Raw genomic sequence first — 24,608 nt, forward strand, 5'->3', positions numbered from 1 at the left:
ATTTATCAGTTTGGTTTCCTTCGATGTATCTCGTCTTATCTTAAATACTACTGAATTTTGCAGCACAGTTGTATTATCATCATTAACAAACCAATTTAAATTTGCAGGTTGTTTTGCGTCTTGCAAGTTTTATATGTTACATTTTTTTAACAGGTTCACTTCACTTTGAGACAAAATTGTTTTGAACATTTTTTAATTGACGATCCATGATATGGTCCCAAAATAATGTTACTTTGCCAGTTTTGGTGTTTTTCTCGATATCCTTTTAAATAGCTGTCAAGCTTGATCTAGTTTAATGTTTTGCCTCACCATTGTTGGTTCACATACTTTTGGAACTGTTTGTGGTGGAGATTGAGATTTGTTATTATTGTCTAAAGGCTTAAGTGATTCTTTAGGTTTGATGAATAGAACTATCTGTATTTCTCAGCTTTTCCGAAAGATGAAGTTTAACTTGCATCCATCCATCATCCAGTTGGTTGGATGTTAACTAACAATTCCAAACTTCAAGAAAAAAATACTAATTTCAGAGTGCACAGTTGTTTTAATTTACTTCTTTAAACTATTCTAATTTGACAATAAAAACCTTTAATTTAGCATGTAATAAAAAAGCTAGTTCTTTAGGCTACAATAAGAATTTAACTGAACCATGTTATCTCAATGGTTTTTGTTTCAAGTATTTTATCAAAATTTCCTACTAACTCCCTGGAAATGTTTTAACATTTTTGTTATAGAACGGTTCAAACCCTAGTCTTGTAAGCAAGCACAAAAACCATTTTGCTACCCATACAATAATTCATTATAGCAGCTTTTATGGCATGTTGATTTTTTTTTTTTATTTTAAAAGTATTCTTTTTACTATAATTATTTAAATCATGTGATGACCTCGTTTTAGCTTTGGCTTTAGTTCTTTAAATGATTTAAATAATTTTGGTGTGATCACAGAAAAGCAAGGTACAGAGAAAACTCGCTTACAGGACGACTGTGCGTTTGCAGCTCTAGTATGTCTTGCTGGTCAAGGAAGAGCCCGAGCGGCAAGTACCGTGATCATTGTAGTACATGAGAGCAAGTGGGGTGGTGTTGGACTTTGTCCTAGACACCAGCGACTGGTGCTAGACACCACCGGTGTACCATTGGATGTTTCCTCTGTACCCTACTTCTCCGTGGTGTGATTTAAAAAATTTGTTTGCTTTCATTCAGGAAATCTTAAAAAAATATATTGTGTGGATAGCTAACTGTAAATAATAATTTTATTTATTTTAGATATAAGAAATCCTAATTAATTATATTGTATTACCAGAAAATACACAGAAGAGATATTGTTCAAAACTGACGGGATGTTTATTCAATCCAGTCTATAGTTCTGAATTGGACTGTACCTTGAGTGGGATGCACGGTGGACTGTACTTTTGGGTAGGATGCACGGTGGATTAAAAGCACATTAAGATCATTTCATAAAACTACTGTTCACATCCAATAAACCTGGATCAAAAACAACAAACTCAACCCAACCTTGAGTAAGTGGTCAAAATAAATTATGTAACATCCTACATATAAAAGTTTCAATACCACCCATTTTTCATATAGCCTATATACACCATAATTACCAGAAAATGTGTGTGATATATTATTTTTACGCATATATTTATATTTTTTATACATGTTCTACGTTTTTTTTATCATCCACATTCAAAGTTTCTAAATGAAAAAAAACGTGTTGCAGTTACAACAAAGTGACAGTTAAATACCTAATGGGGGGTTATAAATAATCTTACTTTCAGCATCATCTTCGACCAACTAAAATTTTCTTCAGGTTGTTCCACCTCCTTTAAAAAAATCTTTGAAGAGACAAAAATCTATTACAAACCATGCAGTAGTTTGATGACTTTATCTTTGGTGATATGTATATTGAAGAGACAAAAATCTATTACAAACCATGCAGTAGTTTGATGACTTTATCTTTGGTGATATGTATATATAAGGCACAAAATGTATCAATATTATTTAGTTTATATAATTTTTGGTTGCATTTTTTCCTCAACAGACAGCACAAACATAGTACAGTACTGTAATTAAATTTAAAAAATAATATTGTATGCATAAAACTTGTATTTACTGTAATACTAGTTTTGAAAAGAAACAATTTTATGTCCAATGCAGTTAATATTTGTTGATATTGCTCCGCTTCAAATGTTTGATTATAAATATGAGCCATTATAGTATTCAAAGTAGAAGTAGATTTTGTGCCTTTTGATTGTACAATGTGATAACAAGTAGGGTCAGTGGTTTGATCATTTCACAGTGTTTAGTTTTGCTTGTGATATGAAAAATTAAACCTTGATGAAAACTGTATACAGTTATGTTTGTGGAATTCTTACTAAGAAACAAAATCTTTTTAATTTTCCTGTATACTTATTCTTACAAATGTATTTAAAGCATGAACTATAGTTCACTGGAGTAATTTTTTGTATAACTAATTCCAATGGAGACTAAATTGGAGATAATACAAAATAATATTCTCTTTTGTGTTCTTTATAAATTTTTGTAAGTTAGAAAAAAGAAAAGAGTATATAAATAAATATTATGTACAATTGAAAAACGTTGGACATTATTAAATAATTTTTAAGAGCAATTTACTTTTTTATAGTTGTGCAGGGACAAGAAGTTTCCTAGCTCCCTTGTACACTGTTTTTACAAGATTGTTATATGGCCATCTCGCTGAGGGAAAATAGGAAACAATCATTTTACAAGTAGGAAGATTCACTCAAAATTATAATTTTGATAACTCATAGTTATTAGCTTAACAATAGAAACTTTTGCTCATATTAAAAGCAATTCCTCCCATATATTTTTGTTCCTTCTAAGGTTTTAAGCTAGTAATTAGCTGAGTAGCAAATTAATACAGCATATTTATTTTGTAAACTATAATATCATTAATTCAACCTGAGTATCTCAATATTTGTAAATATTTAGAATTTATAAGCCAAAGATGCCTATCTATGGAAATATGTTAACTTAATAAAAAACTTATACAAACCAAAATTGTTTGATTTCCAGGTCGTCATTTCTAGGAGTTTTTAGCTGTATTTGAAGTGTAAAACCAACAAAATGTTTCACCTTTGACTCGATACTGTACCTTGAAATTGGCATTCTCTCCCCAAGTTATAGATTAAAATAACTCAGTTCAATTAAGCCAACCTTGACTAAAATCTGCAGTTCTTCACAGTGGTTTGTTGTTTGTACGAATTTCTATGTTTTTTAATAAATTTATTTGACATTCATCCTTTTATAAACACCTTCAGTAATTTACCATGTTGGACTCTTGCTCTTTTACTTTTGTATCTGCACAACACCTGTACAAATTCCTCCAATATGACTATAGAAATAGTATATTTCATTACTAGGACCGAAAGTGGCATTTTCCGTCGCGCGCTCAAGTTTTTGTGTGAGGCGAAGCCGAACACATGGAACATCAATTTCACGTGCGAGGCGAAGCCGAGTATGTGAGAGCTATCTTCACGTACGAGGCGAAGCCGAGGACGGGAATAATGGAGCAAGTGCCGGATAATAACTTTCGGTACGAGTTATGAACGATACTTTTCAACACGACGCAAAAATACACAAACACAGAATAGCATACCTCAGTAATATTACAACTATTTTATTTCTCAATTAATTTGATTGAACATCAAAATAAAATAAAAAAAAATTCTAAAAGGTAACCCACGTATATTTCTCAATACATTTTGTTTAAATATCAAAATAAAAGAATAAAACAACCTTGAACAATACGCATACAGCTGATTCAAATCATTAAATTAAAACATAACAAAACGGACGCGTTGCAGAAAGTCAACAGTCCCGGAAGGTCAAATAATTTATACCTGTGCCGCTAGGTCAAAAACTACATTGTTTGCAGTGTCTGTAGATCAAAAATCCCTGTAAATCAAATAGTACAGTCCGGGCTAAAAACGTAGTCTATGTTAAAGCAATTGACTTATTGGGAATTTGACCTAATGCAACAGCAGTTTTAATATAACGAAATAAGATAAAATATAAGTTCAGTTTCGCTAAGTCAACAGTGCCGGAAGGTCAAAAGTATAATCTGTTAAAAACAACGATAGTCCTCTCGACGCATGACTTCAATAATTTCGTGTTTTGGTGTACTTAAAGTTGTGCTAAAATTTTGAAATTTGGCACAGAGCTTCTTGGTTAGTCCTACTCGATGACTATTTTGTTGGAACTTTAAACTATTTACCGATCTAATTAATAAAAATTGATATGTATGGTGAAATAGTTTTAAATCGTGATTTCTAACATGAGAAAGTTAGCATGCTAGATTTTTTGTTTGTTTTTGGGTTAGAGAGGTTTTGTCTGTGGCAAAGTTGTAGCTAAAAATGTGATGCGTAAAATATTTATTTTTTAAATTTTTTACAATCAGTGGTTCAATAGATAACTTGGGTTGAAGATGACGGCAAATTTAGCATTTCGCAACGCATGGAAAGAACTACATCGTACGATGGGACTGCTGAGTGGACTTTTAATTTACACTTCTAAGGACAAGAAAAATATGAATATACAAATCACCAGTACATTCATAAAAACATCTTTCTGTATTACCAGCTTACACTTTTCACTTATATTAATAAGAATACATCATAAACAGGGTGTTAAAAATAAGCGGGAAGATATTTTACCTAGTAATTCCTTGGGTCAAAATAAACAGAAAATGAAGGATACCGTAACATTTTTTCCAAAATCGTTTCGTTAACCAGATATCCGCCATTTTGTATTTTTTACATACAAATATTTATCTTTACACTTTTCCAACCGATGTTAATGAAACTTGGTATGTATGTTAAGGTAGGAGAGACCCATGTTATTAAAAAAGATTCATCTCTATTTACCTTAACATTTCAAAATTTAACACTTAACTACAATATAATATACTTTACTACACCACAATATTTACGTATCACCATATAAATCTTTAATAAAATAAAACGTTCCCCTTTTTAAAAATCCAAAGTAAATCAATACAATCTTTCTTTTTTGAAAAATATAGTAAAAAAATATGGCGATGTTAAAATAACGACAGGTGAGTTTCGATCTGGGTGTTTCAGGTTTGAACCTAGGAGGATTTAACATTAATTAACATTATAGTTTAATCCTCCTAGGTATGAACTGATTGAGAGGAATACATGATACCGAAGGGGGAGGGATCACAAGTGCATTAGTACTTACTTTGATGGATTTAACAAAAACCTTTTCTATTTCACTTATTTTCAGCTGTTTAATTTCAAACGATACGTTTTAGCTACATCATTAACATGATTATCATCATCATCATCGTTTGAGTTTTGGTTTGCGGCAATGTATTTTTATGAATAAAACCTTTAACTTCATACCAAACATGACCTCTGTTGCTATTAATTGACTGTATGGACTATTAATTAACAGCTGTGGACAACCTTATACGAGTGTGAGAAAGTCTGAAAACAGAGTAAGTCCGAAAACAACTCTAAAAAACAATAAGCAATAAATTGCAAGAACCGTTGCTTATATCATTATGTGTAAACCACATACAGTACACCTGTATTCTATCTATTTTACCTTTTATTTTTCCAAGACTTTATAGAAAATCACGCATTACGTGATCAGTGAAGAAAGGCTGTATCCCATGTGTTTTATAGGTAAAGAAGACAAGGGCGGTCCTAGACATATATTTTGGGGGGTCACCGGGGGCCTGGGGGGTATGGAATACCCCCCAAAAAGGAGGGGGGTCCTGGGGTTCCCCCCGGGGAAAATATGTAAATAAATAAATATAGGCTATACAGGTGATCAACTCAAGGAGGCCACCATTGGGATATCGGAAACGGTAAGAATTAGAGAAAAATTAAAATGGGGGACATTCCTTTATTTTTTGTGGCAGTTAAAAATATGATTTTGGTTCCTTTTTTTTACTCAGCCGCCATTTTCCAAAATGGCGGCCAAATTTGAAATTCCTTATGGAACACCCTATATTTTATCATGTTTTCGGATGGATTAGGCAATTGAAAAACTTTTTTATCCTTGACATTTTTTCGATAAACCCACTCGTTTAGGAGTTACAGCCTATGGAAAAATGACTTCCGGTGTACATTTTACATCATGTAACTCCTAAACAAGTAAGTTTATAGCAAGAATGCGAAGAGTAAAAAAGTCTTACAATTGCATCCACATTCCAAAAAAGACCATAAAATTCATTAAAAATATGAATTATATTATTTTAAAACTTGAAAAGTGGAAAACTTTTTATTTTATAGTCTTTAAGGAATGTAGATGCAATTCTAAGACGAATTTACTTTTTGCAATTTTGCTCTAAACTTACTCGTTTAGGAGCTACATGATGTAAAATGTACACCGGAAGTCATTTTTCCATAGGCTGTACTCCTAAACGAGTGGGTTTATCGAAAAAATGTCAAGAATAAAAAAGTTTTTAAATTGCATATTCTATCCGAAAACATGATAAAAAACTAAAATCATATTTTTAACTGCCACAAAAAATAAAGGAATGTCCCCCATTTAAAGGTTTCTCTAATTCTTACCGTTTCCGATTTCCCAATGGTGGCCTCCTTGAGTTGATCACCCTGTATATATGAATTTGAACGGATGATGTTTTTGGCCTCTAGGGACCTCAAAACTAAAAATTAAATTGGTCCCGGGTCCAGGTGTTTAGTAGCTTATTCCCTATATGGAAAATTCACCAAAAACCTAATAATTATATAGAACAATATTACATTCAACCAGCTGTTGGTTAAAACAAATTATATGGGACTAAAACAAATCAATGATTACAAAGATTCCTTTAAAAATTAATTTGAACATCCTACTAGTTTACTATGCATATTTAATTAATATGCCATCCTCATACCTAAGAATTGAATGTATCAATGGTCAGCATTACACATAGTATAAATAAGTCAACTCTAAATATGTCTTTAAATTTGTGTCACATATGCTGAATGTTTACAGCTGTTATGTTAAGCAAATTATATTGAACTAAAAGCTAGCTTAGAAGGTTAGCGTCGGCTGCTAGACTTTAAAAAAATTAAAACTTAATTTCTAAAAAACTGGTACCCTTAATTATAATTATGGCTTTGACATTCCCTGGTTCTCAAAATTATCTTTCTTTCAACACAAAAATAATGAAAATCCGTCGACTGGTTGATTCAGAATGTGAAAAAACCCCATTTACGTTTTAATAATATATATGATAGTTTGGACAGGTTTCAACCCTTCCGAGGCGTAATACGTTTACACAGTTTATGTGTAGACTACATTATAACTCATAAAATAGTTCTAAAATTAAATGGATCTCCTTTTACAAACGTATATAATAACCAGAAATTTTCAAATCGCCCTTGCGTGTATTTCATGCCACAAATTTTGACGAAAGGCTTTTTATTACATAAACTATACCTATTTACAGTGTTGACCAAACAGTTGGCAAGAAGCATTAATAGATAAGCTATGTAACAAATATGATAATTTTAGCTTTATTCTAATTATGACAAAACACGAAGTAACTAAAAGCGAGTTTTGTTGGTGTAGTAAGCGTTGCAGGAGGTCTACTTTATACTGAATCGACGTTCACTTTTATTGCTTTTGATCTTCCGGCACTGTTGACTCAGCGAAACTGAACTTGTATTTTACCGTATTTCGTTATATTAAAACTGCTGTTGCATTAGGTCAAATTCCCAATAAGTCAATTGCTTTATCATAGACCACGTTTTTAGCTCGGACTGTACTATTTGACTTACTGGGAATTTTGATCTACAGACACTGCAAACATTGTAGTTTTTGACCTAGCGGCACAGGTATAAATTATTTGATCTTCCGGGACTGTTGACTTTCAGCAACATTCCCAACAAAACACCAGCGCGCGTAGTGAATAAATGGAGAACTAATTGAGAGCGAGGGAAAGTAAATTTAGAGCGAGGGAAAATCAGCTGATCGATTTTCCCTCGCCCTAAATTAGAGCTTGGGAAACGACAACTTTCATTGATGTCAGGTGTTATCGAAAATAGTTATTTTCGTTACGGAGTGATGAAAATGTTATTTTCAGTCCCTAAAGTCCTTTTTCCCCCCAATTTTGTATTTGTTTCTTTTGGAAAGACGCAACATATAATGTCTCATATTTTATTATACACATACTGTATTATTACTGTGACACACACTGTATGGTAAAATTGTTTGGAAAAACAAACTAACAAATAGACCAAGTTTGATTAATTTAATACCCCTTAAGGTTCAAAGGGATGAATACTACTGTACCTTAAGAGATGTCAAAATAAAAACACTGTAATCTCAAATAAATAGTTTTAATGCATACAATTCAGTGAGGTAGAAAAGTGGAACATTTTCATTTACCCAACAATGATATTTGTAAAAAACATAAAACAACAAAATATCATGTTAGGAATTATTTTTATAATATATAGGTTATTGAAACTATAAAGTATTTTTATCCATTTAAACATAAACACTCGATTGAAGAACATACCAGTCTTATTGCCTTAAGTGGTTAATAAGTTATTTAATTAAATCTACTTTGATTTGAGACAATACTTGAAGGTAATTCTTATTCTAAATAAAATTTTCAAATATATCTGTGCATACAAAAACAAAATAATGATAACAAATGAATAATTAATCTTTTTTTCACTTGAATGTTGCTGAACTAAATTCATTGATGTATTGTTTGTGATGTAATAAGACATTTTACTGGTTTGTGATTTCATTCAGTAGAACTACGTTAATCAAAATGTCATCCAAGGACCATTTCTAGCATATACTACTGTTCATTTTAACTGACTTTGAAACAAACATTTCAGATATGCACCTTGGTGTGTGTATTGCTGTCTTAATTGATTCCCCATATTTGTTAATCTCCAGCACGGAAGCCTATCTGTGAATTATTAAATAATTATGTCAAATTTTGACAGGCATAACAATGTTGAGGCGCAGGTCAATGATGCAGAATTAAAATTTGAATCCTTTTAAAAAAATCTTATGGGATATGCAAATAAAATTTTTTTTTTTTTTATAAATTGAACTAGTTACAGTGATATAAACCGTTTCACCAAAGAGATTTTTGATTAATATTAGTCTACTGTAATTGAAATCAAATTAAAATCTGTGCAACAAAAATTAGCTTTCTAAGACAAAATATTCTTTTAACAAATGCAGTATAGTTACATAAGGACAAACAAAAGTAATGAATACTTTATACTACTTTATATAATAGGAACTATTAAGTTATGTCTTGTAAAGTTCTGAAATGAAATTAATAAAATCGTCTAAAACAGAGTAAGTATCCTTAGCATGATACTTTTTGGAATTTTTTGTGATTTTAACTATTAATAACATAATGTCTAATATCCTAACTGAGTATAACACTAGTTAATATATACATCAATAAACCTCTTAAATACAAATGCAAAAATGAAAAGATGACTAGCTTCAAAGATCACTTAAAATCAAACGGAATTGTTCTGTTGTTGGATTTCCATGATGTTTTGTTTGTTTAGCTACTATTAATACTTTTTATACAAGTTCTTGATTACGTTTACAAAAAATCCAATTGTTAAATGAAGGTTTTTCAGTCGCTTATATTTCAAACCGACATTACAAATGTCGTGTTTTATGATATCTAGTAAAACCTTTTTACAACCAGTTTTACCTAGATAATTGTTAACAGTTTACTATGATTAATTACAATACCTATTCTATTGTGTTACATATAAAAGGTTTTTCCTAAGTTAGCAATATTACAAAAGTGAAAAATCTATTCTATGCTGTCATATAAAACATACTGGTAGTCAAAATGCAAATAACATTATTTTATCTTTACATTGTTCTTTGGTATCTCTAATAATAAATATTTACAAAATAAATCTATAAAAAGACAGGGTTAACAAAGAAGAAAAATAGTAATGATAGAAAGTGATGTTTTCAAATAACATGATCGAGTAAGAAAAGTTCAAAGATATGCCATTCCTATTTGTGTTAAACCAAATTAGCAATTAATAAAACAGGGACTGTGAACGGCACATTGATTCTCTGATAGGTACCTTTTTGAATTTATATGTATCGTTGATTTTTAATCATAGGATTCAAAAGCATATTTTCGATTACCGTAATCCACAGGATTGATTTTTCAACTGTCAATGATCGACTTTAACATATCATACAAAAACAAAATCTAAACAACTTATTATAAACATTCTTTACACTTGTACAAATCAAATATCACACGGACACAACTGTGTTATGTCACTGTGATATTATCTCACAACACAACAATTTCAGAGGATCACAGTGATTTTGTGGTCAAACTCACTGTCGTTTCTTTATTTTCGATTTCAGGCTTTTTAAATACAGGAAGGAGAACAACCAAAAGATTGCATCGTTCAATACGTTTATAGAGTGCAGTTTCACTGCTTGAACAATCCTGGGTTGATCCGAATCCACAGTCCACTAGTAACCAGGATCATTTAAGTATAAGGCTTTGTACGATCAAATATAAAGACGATGATGATGATTCATTTTTGAGAAGTTGTACCACAAATGACTGCACCTCTAAACACAAATTGTTCAGTGAAGTTGCTTCTTCACCAATTACATCGCTTGTTTTCACTTACACATCGAATGCATTGTTCATTTCTCACTGTCGTTTCATGAAACATAACACGTTTTTTAAAAGTTTCTCACATTTCTCTACTATGCCAAATTGACATAGTAGGCGTGATATCACGGGTCGTAAGCATCCGTGCACAGGTTGAAGATTATCGCGAAGATGGTGCAAGCCGCGTAAACTCCCAGCGACACCCACCAGATCAACTGTTCGTGGAGTTTCTGCTCAAAGTTTTTGAGAACAATCAGTCCGATGGTCAGACCCGCTACTGCTCCAGTGAGATGTGCCACGTAGCTGACTGGTGGACCGAGGGTTTCAGCGGCGTAACGGTCGTAAACTGCGAACCCAACATCTGCGCTGGCTGTAACACAATCTTATGTTAGAATATGTTGCATGGGTAGATAAGTAACATAGGCAAGAAAACAAAAAATATACTGTGAATTATTGAGCTTCGGTGATAGAATCAGCATAACAGTTATACATTCATGTACAATGCACAATGGTTGACATGCCTGGGCCTAGATTATACCCCACCTCTTTCCATTAATCACCATAACTGTGATGTCTGACCTGATAATCTGGTAAACACCACAACATACACGTATATTTAATGCTTTAATCTTAAAATGTCATTTTTGTTTTGTTTGTTTCCAATGTTATGCCGTAATACTTTTCATCCATACAATCATCTCTCAAGGTTTGTCTTTGTTGCAGGTACTTATTAAATTCCCAAATACACTTAAGGTATAGGTACTAAACCTTTCAATAGATAACTAGGGCGCTAACTTTTACTAAATCCAAACCAGTTCGGTTGGAATTATTAATGAGAATAGTGCTTGGTCTCAAATTAAGGAAAGTTATAAATTTTAAAGATTTTTAAATGCCACAAGCCTAACATAGTGAGAATAAACGCTTATTTATTACTTACCAACAATGAAAATGCCAACCAGACGAACAGTGCCAAACTCCATGTTGCTGTAATTCTGAAAAAAAAACATTACAAATTAGATACACTGTAGTAAAGAAGTTATATGTAAACTCTTTTCTAAGCAACAAATAATAACATATGTTGTCGTACCAAGGAATTTACGAAAAAAAAATTGTGAAAACTGTTACTAAAACACCACTGTATTTTTAATATGGCTTTCCTGATTAATTTTAGTTGAATAAAATATATCTCGTCATAGAATATTTTCAACTATAATCTGCTACAAGAAAATCTCCAAAGTTGTTAATTTATTTAGTTATTACACTTCAAACATTTCCTTCATAAATAAGATAATTTTTTTCAAAATCTTTGTGTTCCAACACAATATTAATGCTTCAACCCTAAGCCTACTACACTCAGGATGAAAAGCAAACATACCAGCAAGACATTGGCAAGATGAGCTGCTAAAAGGGCATAAACTCCTCCCGACGCTCCCACCAGATAAACGTCTGTGTCAAACACCGACGTTCCGAGTGAACCTGCGGAACAAACAACTTGTAATATATCACCATAGATAAAACACACTCCTTAATAGATTCCTCATCCTTATAGAACAGCTGAAGCAAATTTTATTGATAGTTCTATACGTCGCACTGTAGAGGCTGTGTTTTGTTAACAATTAGTTTCTTGTTATTTAAGTCAATTAAAACCTCGTTTAACCAAACAATAACTGGTCTCCAAGTTATATTTAACCAAAAAGTAAAGCACAAATCATGAAAATAACCCTAAAATACTAGAAACAAAATTTCGCCTACACTACTGGGTAGCGATCAGTGTTGACGTTCATTAACTAGACACGAAAAACGAGCTTCAAAATTTATAATGGGATGAGTAGTCTTCTTGTGTTGGTTAGTCTATGGGTATCCTGGTATCACCCAACATTTGAAAACTGCCAAATAACAGCTGAGCTTGTTACATAACTAAGGCACAATTTGAGTACAGAAAGGGGTAAAATGGCATTCTCTCTCTTTGAGAAATGTTCAAACTAAAATGTTGTTTTAAAATTTTTTGACATTTAATATGCTTTCTGTAACGAATTAGACCAAACAAGCCACTTGGGGGATTCTTTCCCCCAGTAATTGATAGCATCATTGATAGTCCAACCTGCATTTGAATCCAGAATTAATCATACTTAGGGTTGAATCTGCAACCTTTAGATTTGAAGGCGAGCACTATAACCCACTACTCAGCAAAACACCCGAGCACTAGGCTACTCATTCAGCTATTAAAAGATTTCTTGAAAGTTGAAGAGGAAGGAAAGGATTCTTATTCACGGAGAAGATGTCAGTTACGGAGAAGGTGGCCCACTTTGTGTAAATTGACTGGGGTGTAGCAGTGTGCCAAGTTTTTAGGGGTGCAAAATTTCCAAGAAAAGTTTGTTCTTACAATATTATTTTGATTGACATATATTTTTATCATAATGTTTTGACCTCCAAATAACTGTTATAGAACATGACAGTTTAGCTTACCTGCTAGTACACCGGCCATGTAGACAGTGCCTATCCTCAGTGACCCATGGACCATCTCTAGAGGTAGGCCTACCAACACTTGAACCAACAGGTTGAAAAGCAGGTGCAGCCAACTGTGGAAAAACAAAAATCTCAATCAGCTCACCAGGAACATATATCCCTTTGATGTGGTTAAACTTAACGTAGTACATCAGGGGTGCCCATCCCTCCCAAGGGTTATGACGCAAAGGGTAACCCCCCTAAACTGGTCAAGATTACCAAGTGGAGTTTTGGTTCCACCATCCTACTGTGTCCAATCCCTAAAATTGTGATGGTACAAATGAAAATGTTTGTTACGCATATTTCAATATTTGGTTCTTATTTACCACCAATATTGAAATGTTGGTATCTTTGTTGCAAAATTAGTTGTATAAACTATTCTTTCTGCAGTTTTAACATTTGTCATTACACTTAAAAAATTATGATGGTTAATTGTTTCAACTTAACTGTTAACTATGATGGCTAATTTTAACCAACTATTAGTTGTGCCTTGCAATGGGAGGGATCTTTAAATCTAAAAATAGTTACATACCCATTATTGATTTTAGGCATATAATTCAACTATACTGCATAGTTTGATGAAATTCTCTGTCTTTTTATTTAGATAAGTGGTAGGAAAATATCAAGCTACCAAGTACACCCAACAAGACAGTTCACAGAAGTAAGAGATTTCATTTGAAATTAAAGACAAACCAAACAAACACTACTAAATAATAAAAGCTGTGTATTGCACATGGCGAGCCCCAAACTTAGCGAATGCATGAGACTTTTGATTGTTAGCTTTGGACGGATGTTCGAGTGTGTTGGTACAAGTAATGATACAAGTTACCTACTTATTACGTATTAGAAAAACTTAAAAGTGTTACATCTTGCTAAAAGGTAAGTCCATCAAACCAACCCACCTTTGAGTCATGTCTGATGAGATAGAGATTAGTTAAAGGAATGGTGGTGTTCATTTATCGTTGCTTGCCTAACAATTAGAACATCACTGGTATGATCCTGAGCAATGTCAGTAGCCGTGTCCGATGGTTCAAAACTAAATCCAGCGGTCCTTTATCATTGCACTTTTAATAATTAAATCGTCCTGGGTAAAGGAAACAGCTCATCTTAGTCAGTAACAAAAATACACACATCACTATACCCTCATATCAGCTTAAAATGCATAGGTACACAAAGTGCATAACCGGCTTGGTAAAGTAAATGACTCATATCAATTCTTTAATTAATTAATTTCTCTGAGGGGTTACATACCCAGCATGCAGCACCATGTAGAAGAAGAACCTCCAGAGTTCTAACCGCTTGTCTGGTCTGTATATGAAGATACTGTCTATTGGAACAGGGCCACTGGGGTTGATCTCTCCATTGGCAATTGTGTAGTAAGTGAAGAACCCCAACTGGAACAATGTATGAGATTAGTTTCAGTAAGTAACTGTAAAGTTATGAAGGTTATGTAATTGTCAAAGTAAAATAAAAACATTACGAATATAAGAGAGGTAAACCAGACTAAATTTTCTTTTACATTTGCCAATATGGAGGGTTAAGCTATGGTACTTAGAATTATTATTTAATGCACCACAGAAAATTTTTTACCAATTTTTTTACCACAGACAGTGCTTCTTACCACCAAATCGCTCTAAGTATAAGTATATACAGTACTTGGCATTTTTATGTGATACAATTTTGACTTCAGTAAAACAAAACCATTTACAAATATATGGTAAAACTTGATTACCTACGTTTTATTTGTAGGCTTGCACAGATAAATAACTTCTTCTTGTTAAAACACATTTTTAGCAATCAAGAATATTAAAAAACAATGAAATTCCGTTTATAAATCATTATGAAAGTACCATTTGACAATCAAACTTTCCAACCATTTTTTTCTTCTTTTTTTCATTTTTTACAAAGTATTTTTTAATTATTTATTAGAAAAATAAGCATTTAATTCTTAAATAAGAAAACCCCATTGAAATACTATTACCTCTCAGTACATAAGTATCTTGTTCTGTTATTGTAAGAATAGCTTTCATCTTAAATTATGGTACACTCGCACAACCCTTATTTTAAAAACCCAGTTTTTAACTGGGTAAAAAAATCATGCTTTTTTTATTGAAACTATTTTGACGTTGAATTGCCGCCCGAGTATGTACGTACATATAATTGTAATAACAAGATTCTAGGTGGATAAAAGAACAATCAACAACGTGATACTTTAAAACAAAAACATGGAATTATGAATCTGATAACAAGCAAGAAAGATGTAATCTACGGACACAGGAATACAAACAACTGATGAAACACACGAACACCTTAATTGAGATTCTTTGGGGAAACCAAGATTACCAGCCGGAAATGGTACTGGGGAAATTAACTACTTCCGTCACACGAACTGAAATACCAGGTGATAATTTATTTAGGACTCGTGCATTGTTAAACGAAAAGTATAATCAATACCAGTAGCATCAGTTGGGACTTGGGAATGTGCGTATCACCTTTGTATGCTAGTGGAGATTAGCCTAAATAATTATGTATTTCCGAATCACACGGCGTTAATAAATTTAACATTTTCAATGGAAACCGAAATACTTATGTAAAATAAAAACCATTTAATGTAATCTTTCATTTTTCGAAAGCAAAAACTGTCCGACATTTGTTTAAACAAAATACTGTAACCCATATTGTGTACATGTCGAGACAACGCTGGTGCGCCTGCAATCGCTATAAATCATTCCGCAGCACGCATATGTGTTGCGGTTGTTACCCACGGAGCAATACTGTACATGTACAAGTGTACAACCAACCATCGATCTCTACTGCAATACTAGTTGTATTGTTAGAGATCGATGGAACCAACTCATATCAACAACGGCATTATACCGTTATCACAAACTGTATTTTTATACAACTGCATAGATTATTGCGACTCATGACATCCTCAGTACAGTAATAACTTGTTGGATATCTTTGTTTTGTAAAAGAAACAAAAATCTATTGCAATTGTTTCGTGCAACACATTTTCTGATCACTAAAATCATTACAACAAATCTACTTCACAATTATTGCTATAGAGTTATTGAGATGACTAGGAGTGACATACCAACAACTACAATGATCTCTAAGGTGCTTTGCGACTCTAGTGATAAGTTGTAAGCTTATTAAAAATATATAGACAAATTTTAATCGAACATCTCAACTATATCCAATAGTCGTCATGTGAGTATTGACGACAACAGACGTTTAGCAATACACATGTGGTAATTCATGTGAAATCTTTCAACGTTTCAATTACGTAAATTCATTAAAAGTACAAAAATACCGCCCCACAGTAGACAGGCGCCATTTAACTTGCAATACCACATGTGCGGCAGCCCGCCCAATAATTCACGGATTTCTCGAAATGCGGAAGAGGGTGTCCCGAAATGACCCTCCCCCTAGGCACGTTCCAAATTTACATCCTCAACGGTCCTACCACCTGACGACCCAAACCCCCTCCAGACATTTTGACAAATTACGGACTTTTTACACCCCCAAAACTAATATTGTCGCGGGAAAACACACTCAAAACATCGTAGACAAATTGTTGGGTATTTTATTGGCTGGGTCGTTTTTGCGCTGTTCCAGTATCAACAGTTGAGCAAATAAGATACCGGTGTAAACCCTACTTCTGTCACCCAAGACTTCAAGGAGAATTGCATATACTGCACAGTTATAAAATAAGTATTCGTAATAAAGACTCATGTTATCAAAACTATTATTTCCTTGGACGGAAAGTTTTCCACCTTATTATTAAAACTGCATACATAAAATCACTCTGCTCATTTCGGTAAAACTTTCCTTCGCAATTTCCCCAAGAGTAGATAAATTGGGTGAATTTATGACCACAGAGTAAAAGTAAGGCGAAGGGATGGGAAGGGGCTTTATGATTATCTCCACGCAGGGCGAGTTTATACTCGGGCTGACTGGGAAACGGCACGCAATGCGACGAGGGTGGATAGTAGGACAATATATCTTGCACAAAAACACTGGCACACATTCATCCTCATTCTAGAATAAATAAAACAAAACTTGTATTAAATTCAGTAATATATTCAACTAGGTGTTGAGTTAACTTTCAGTATAGTTGTTTTAAAAATGTAGACGTTAGTCACTTATGTCTACTGAAGTGTAAAAGCACATGTTTTACGAATATTGTAGACCAACCGGTTGGCTAAGTTAATGGAAAGTAAACAAATATAGTCAAGTTGAACTCTTTAACTGCGTAAAAACATTTAACCGTAAAAATTAACGCGCACAAGAAATTTGAGTGTAATATTAAATGAACGCCACGTTATCGATTATAGAATTGCTTCTTGATACATAATGACTCAGAGCGACAACAATTAAATCACAATCGAACCGACACCTGGTCAACATTTCCCACAGCCATAATCACGTGTCACTGTCACTGCCTCCATGAGATTCAATTACCGAAAACATCTGATTGATCTCGGTGGCGGTGGCGGCGGTGTGATTGTTGATAGCTGATTGTGATGAAGTGATTACCGTCTGTCGGCGCCCCCCCCCACCTCACAGCTGATGACCGTGGGCAAGGAGGGGGAGGGGGCACGGGCGATGTTTTTTGTTACGCGGAGAAAAACGACAACAAAAGAGGCTGAGGGGCCACACACAGTCACTGAGGCGGTGCGAATCAGCGGAAAACGACTCAATCTTAACTGGCCGGATAAGCGGGAGTAAAAACAGCTGCGGACTGTAAATATTGTCTGGAAGAAAATAAACTGCGAATAAGGATTCCGACTTTCGGTTTCCTTTGACCATAAGTTCGCGACTCACGCCTTTACAAAACTACAAACATGTACGAGAAGGATGAAATGGTTTAGTTTTAAATTATTTTAAGCTATATTCTTTGTTTAATAGCAACAACAACAACAATAAGACACAGATAAACGTGACAGGGAAATCAATGTTGAATTTTCAACTAATAACTTATTGTCAAGGAATTTTTAAAGCGGACTGGTCTAATTTTGAAGCGGTTATAAACGATACAACGTCACGGGAATGGATATGAAAAATAAAAACATTTCGTTGAATGTCTGAGTCTAACGTAACTAATTTATTCTTGACAGGTGTTTTAAAAGTCAAACATTAACGTGTTTTAAGTAAATGATCTAGGATGCCACTTTGAAGAAACAATTAATAGTAATCCTAAATCTTACGTAGACAAATTTACTCTACATAACTTTTAAGCATTTCCACTTTTACTACCTCAAACCCAAATCTGTCAGAACTAACATCTTTGAGCAACACTCGCCATTCGAGTATACAAACGTCATTCAAACACTTCAAAGCTTTAGACAAAAGGTGTCAGAATCACGTCTGAAATAGACCGCCTAGACACGCTATATTTCGGTCCGGCGTTTCTTGTCTACATAGTCTACATTCTTTGTCTACATAGTCGTTACTTGACAACTTAGTCCGCCGTCCGCCGTTCCTAGGCGCATAATCCTTGTTCCTTCCCTTATTGCAATATAGGGATCGTACTCGGACCCCTCTTTAGATTACGGAGGATATTAAAACCATTTATCACTCTGGTCGTTAAATCGGATTTCCTTTTGTTGTTCAAGGTGATAAATGCAGAAGGTTGTGAGGAGCCTTAATTGACTTGTTAAACTACGTTGGGTTGAAGGATTTCTAGAGATGTGCTATTTGACCAGCGAGTAGTATTGAGCTAGTTTGATCTTCTCTCTAATATTTTATTGTAAAAAATGTTTATATGAGCAAATGTTTTACGTAGTTAAGGCCTTTTCACACCGGCGTACTGGACGTACTGTACGTTTGGTACGGCCAGTTCGTACAGTACGCGGTCCTTTCACACCGCACAGAAACTTCCAAAACGTACACTTGTTCGTTTGCGTTTGCAGTCAGACAAGTAACACTGGCTGAGCACGTGGTTTTGGTGTGACCACTGCGCATGCGCGAGCTCGCGTACGCCTCGTACGATTTAGAAAAATCGCTCTCCGAGCGATTCTCACAAAACCATCGCGTACGTACTGTACGTACAGTACGTTCTGTACGCGCGGTGTGAACGAGCCCATATGATAACATGGACAGCGATTTGTTGAAAAAAAAAACGTACCAAACGTACAGTACGTCCAGTACGCCGGTGTGAAAAGGCCTTTATCCATAAAACACGTGTATTTATAGCTTTCCTCTAAACTAGAGGCTGAAACCAATACTTGCGTGTAAAAGATGGCTTTTAAATTATCCTATCAGCGTGGCAGGCTCAATTCCAAGGCAAATTAAGGCACGCATCGTTAAACTGGAATAGGATTTCGTAAAATTAAAAACCGGAAGTGCTCTAGTGGAAGCGCATCAATTAGCAACCGGAAGTGGACGGCGCGCCTGCGCTGTGAAATATGACTTTACGTTCACATTTAGGGAAACAGAACCAGAAGAGAAGCAGCCCCTAGACCAGATGTCGGTGCAGAGTTTACCTGATGAAACTCAGGGTTCTGTTTTGGGGCGGGTTTGTATTTCTGCAAATGACATTTAAATAAATAGTTTTCAAATATAAACGAAATCTTTAGATTTTAAATATCTAAATATTTTCTGCGCAGGTGTTGACATTGGAGTCTAAATCATTTTTTACAACTGCATTGTATATTTTTATTTTCCAATCAACCTCATGCTGTTTGGTTCTACGATTCTACTAAATTGCCTATTATTGGGCCAGTAATTGCACAATTGCTCTAACCTTTTGTATGAGCGGAATTACATTGAAATTTTACCATCGCATCGGCGTGGAGATAGTTCTCAAATTCGCTGACAGTTCTCATCTGAAAGAACAATTCCTTTTTTCTAGATAGGAAGGAGGACCAACAGCTTGGCTCGGACCGCCTGGTCTCAACGTTACCACGGAGATTAAAGCCATTATTTGTGATTGACGAGATTTGAAGTCAAGCTTCTTGTACATAGGTTTACGTGTTGTGTGTACACGTGAATATGTAATGACATTTTCTGTTCTGACTCTTGCTATCATAGGGTTCTTAGAAAGATGTTTACTAATTTTAGAGATTCGCCTTCAATATGATGGAAAATTATGTGATTCAAATTACATCAGGCCTAGTGAAACGAATAATTAAACAAAATTACAGTAATCAATTGTTAAGTGGGTTAAAACACTCTCAAGGATAGCAATAGCTTAAAACTTGGCCACATGTAGCAGGAAAGTATTATATCAATGTATTTCACATTCAATTCTACAACGGAGATAAATTTATAATCTAAATAGCAAGGTAAAAGGAAACAACTCACCTCCACAACAGTAATGAATAAAATGAAGAACGGCGGGGGGTAACACTTGTAGTTGTCCGCGTAGTATTTCCTATCTCTTTCCTCGGTGAGGAACTCATCTGCGATGATTTGTACCATCCTGAAACAAGCAAATTGCATAAAGGTAACGCTGTTGCGAACATGAACAAAAACACAACCCAATACCGTCTGCATGCTGATTGGCAATGCCAGGTAGCATTGATTGTAAATACTAAGCAAAAGAATACCAGTAGCTTAATGCGATACACTAAAAATAACTCGCTTGAGTGAAGAATCCAAAAATACCGATTCTGTTCTATTCCTGAAATAGCCAACAAATAAACATGTTAATTCTGAATACGAACACTCAGTTCTTGAACACGTAACTGGTAAACGTTGAGGTAAACTGGTATCATTGAAAATTGTTTATCCGTTTCATTGGCACTACATGAATAAAATATTACTTTTTGATGAATCATTTATTCAATTAATTTTAAGGGGAAAACTTCTTTGTACATTCTTCCCCCTTATCATTCATCCCCCTGTTCGCAACCCCCTTGCTAATTACTAATTACATAGTACTAATAACATTTACTAATTATATTTTACATTTACCATAGATAAAAGGAGTCTTTTACATTCTCCCATTAGTGGTTCGAAATTTCCTCAAAACTTCATCAAATACATGGTCCGTGGAACACGTTTTCCCTTATCTCTTTATTTTCACAGACAATCTCTTCACACAGCGTTATTAGCCAGGAAACTTCAAAAACCCCATAGTTGTATTTTCCATTAATTTAATCGTTTATTCCACATCAAAAAATAATGTGGAGTAACGTCAAATTATCTTTTCCTACAGTCACCCGACAAAGTTGGCTTCCTTGTACTGTTTATAGTACAGAAAGCTGCTAATTGCTGCATATTTATACTTTGCCGTACGGTTTATACTTTGCCGTACGGTTTATACTTTGCCGCACATCAGGATTCCAACGAAGCAACACAAAACAGCGTGGGTCTATTATGCACGTAATCCGTGTACGCTTGGAAATAGGTTGGCAACACTTAAAGATAATAATACTATGAGCAGCTGATTGACGATTATAACTACGATTTAACCTGTCATTTCGTGTTTATAGTTTCGGTATTTCTGAACTTTCTGGACTTTTCTTTTAAACGTTTTTAAAACATTCCTACGATCTTAATAAACAAGAAAATACCTTTAAAGCATTTTTTTAGGCGCGGAAACCACTTCAAATTACAAAAACATACGGAACTATATTCTCAAAACGCGGAGCACATTTCTTGCCGAGGAAAAATAGCGGAGTGATACTTACCACGGGTACTACTTTCTCTAGGGCACCATTTGTGTTGCCAGCTGAACTTAAAAACGTGTTGTATAGTGTTTGAAAGACTAATTATTTATATGCTTTATAGTGACTGTAGGAAAAATATAATGTGTAACACGAGTGAAAAAGGCCTTTGCTGCACTCGAGATCATTCCGCACTCGCCTGCGGCTCGTGCGTAAACATTGCTCTCGTGTGCAGCAAAGTGTCACTTTCACCACTAGTTACACAAATAACTATTTCCTTTCTCAATCGCAAAAATGTGTACGGTATTTTTTCTTTTTCCTTACGTCTTTTGCAATCGCAACATTTAACAAAAATACTACGTGATCGCAGCTTTACACGCTCTACCTCCTTGAAAACCCCTTTCAGCCAAAGCAGAACAACAGCATTAGCACCTCCCCCAACTAATGAAAAAGAACATCTCGGTACTTATTTTTATTACAATTTTTGGATTGACGCTGTCAAATACTGCATTCTCACTTTATTCTCTTTCATTCCCTCCACTTTACCCTAACAATCCCTGAGTGTTGGTTTTACCTGCGGAACAGCGGAGGTTCCTCCAACAGCACGTGGAAGTCGTTCTCGCTGCTCACCTCGCCGTCTCTGTGGTGGACCGCACACTTAAAGCTGCGGGTCCGTTTACCACTCATCTGCAACAATAACAAGGTCAAATTAAACAAGTATACATACAAGAGTATGCATTGCAGGATAGCGATTCTGTACGATAATCGAACCATAGGATTATTTGAGGTTGACTTGGTAGTATTTTCCATTGATATTAATCTTCTTTCTTATCGTTCTGACCCGGAATCACCTGGAAGGAGGCAACAACAATGAAAATACCACATTCGTAAAATTCTGAATGGACACGACGTGCGACGATCGCCGGAAGTGGGCGGAAGCGGCGCGTGCTACACCGGAAGCACCTGGCAGCATTGTAGGACTTCCGGTGTTCATTGTCATCCGGACATCCATGGTGAGGACCTCCGGGGAGGATATGGAAAACTGTCGCCACCGATCACCTGGTACATGATTCGGCAGAATCAAAGTTTGGGTTCTGTGAATTCACACGAAGTGTCCCGCTTTGAATTGACACTACGATAAGTATTTTCTCCATCAGCAAGGTAAATTGGAATCACAATCAGCCAAATTTTCAACGTAGCTTATTTATTTTCCTTCTGCAACACCCAAACCAGTTGAAATATAGCTGAATCCGCAGCATCCGTTCGTATAAACAACCCCGTGTCAAAACTCGGTAACTGTTTAATCCAACGTTCCTGTGAGAAAACTGTTGTTGTAACAAACTTAGTTCGGAAGATATTTCTTGCTACTTCCACGCCATTGTCGAGTGTCGTCGCATAGCGTCATGCGCTGCCCGTTTATTCCTCACAGGAGTCGAAATGCCCGCGCATGCTGACTACAACCACAAGCGTGTGTAGAATTTAGTGCGGCTTCTTAGAAGGCAAACTACTTTTGAATGGAATCCCCGAATTACAAAGTCAGATCAGAAGCTACAAGCCGCTGTGGTTGTCGAGTTGTGTCAAACATTTTAGAAGCTATGGAGTTATATTGTTGGTATTTGGTACATAGATGGATGATATTTCGGCGTGGACTAGGACAACTACGTGATTAAATCAGAATCAACGATGAAGAATGTCTGTAAAACAGTATTACGTCTGGAAGTCCTACTGGTGTAAACAAGTCTAGTTCATACTTAGCACAACAGGGAATTCCATGTTGTGCAAGAGCAAAAGGATATCCTTGACCTTGTCACTTGTATATTTTATTTCTCACGTTGACTCACCAAACACTCCAAGTTTGAAGAGTCATGTCCTGGGTAATAAAATGTTTCGTTAATAACACGTCAGCATTAGATAATACAAAGACCAGGATTTGGACCATTCCCAAACAAATTGAACGCTGTTCGTCAGTTTTATTTGAAAACTATGAAGCCTGTTAATGTATTTCAGCTTAATTTTAAACAGTCGTAATCAACCCAGTTAATTTTTACAGTGTGTCCTCTATCTTAGTGCAATTTGATTTCTTTAATGATTATTGGAAGATCGTAGCAATATAATACCATAGATGAATTACTTCATCTATGATAATACCATAGAAGTGTATTTTTTACACTTTGGGGTGGCGACGAGAATCGATAAGTTACATAGTTAGGCTAATAGTTACCAAAATATCGACTCTTACAATCAATTTCCAGAAAAACAAACAAACAAGTATATTTTATTTTATGAATGGTGGATACTGGATGAATAATTTTGTGTATAGAAATTTAAAACCAACAAATAAACAAAACAGTCGAACAATGGTTCTAATTGGAACATGAAAAGTTCAAACTTTAATATTAAAGTCAAACTCGTAAATAAAAAACTGCACTCGAATTGTACAATGTAGCAATTCAAATGACACCGAAAAGGGAGGATTAAAAAGGAAGTATTAAAGTTGGCGCAGCGTATTGTTGTTGAGAAGAAAGAAGTTGAAATTAAAAGGTACCGAAGCGGAATTCATCATGAAATCAGGGCGAGTAGCAAAAAATATTACATATCTCGAGTTGGATGGATTCAATGTTATAAACGTATTATTTCTAAAAATACATCTATTAATCTCACCAACGTCAGAGTTGGTTTTTAGCGATTGGTGGTCTGAGTTTCATCTAAATGGTCATGTCAAGCGGTGAATATATGAGTTTTATTTGACATCGGGATAACGAAACTTGAATTGAAAACGAATCACCCAAATTGAAGTAAATAGACTGAACAGTTTCTCA

At 34.6% G+C, this 24,608-nt stretch overlaps 1 protein-coding gene across 1 annotated transcript in view; it reads right to left on the reverse strand.

The window, feature by feature from the left end:
• Positions 1-8,365: 8,365 nt before the first annotated feature.
• The window catches only part of LOC129000070 (protein rhomboid-like), a 114,712-nt gene continuing 98,469 nt past the window's right edge, over positions 8,366-24,608 (reverse strand). Inside the window, exons 5-11 of the mRNA XM_054426944.1 lie at positions 22,364-22,476; positions 20,483-20,600; positions 14,423-14,565; positions 13,133-13,245; positions 12,042-12,142; positions 11,604-11,658; positions 8,366-11,036 (exon numbers count right to left, since the gene is read on the reverse strand). Of these exons, the coding sequence (XP_054282919.1) occupies positions 10,792-11,036; positions 11,604-11,658; positions 12,042-12,142; positions 13,133-13,245; positions 14,423-14,565; positions 20,483-20,600; positions 22,364-22,476 (888 nt within the window). The 3' untranslated portion in view covers positions 8,366-10,791. The remainder of the gene's footprint in view (positions 11,037-11,603; positions 11,659-12,041; positions 12,143-13,132; positions 13,246-14,422; positions 14,566-20,482; positions 20,601-22,363; positions 22,477-24,608) is intronic.

Source organism: Macrosteles quadrilineatus, unplaced genomic scaffold (genome assembly GCF_028750875.1).
Source record: "Macrosteles quadrilineatus isolate MER2022 unplaced genomic scaffold, UCM_ALF_1.0 Scaffold_8__2_contigs__length_117827958, whole genome shotgun sequence".
NCBI lineage: Eukaryota > Metazoa > Arthropoda > Insecta > Hemiptera > Cicadellidae > Macrosteles > Macrosteles quadrilineatus.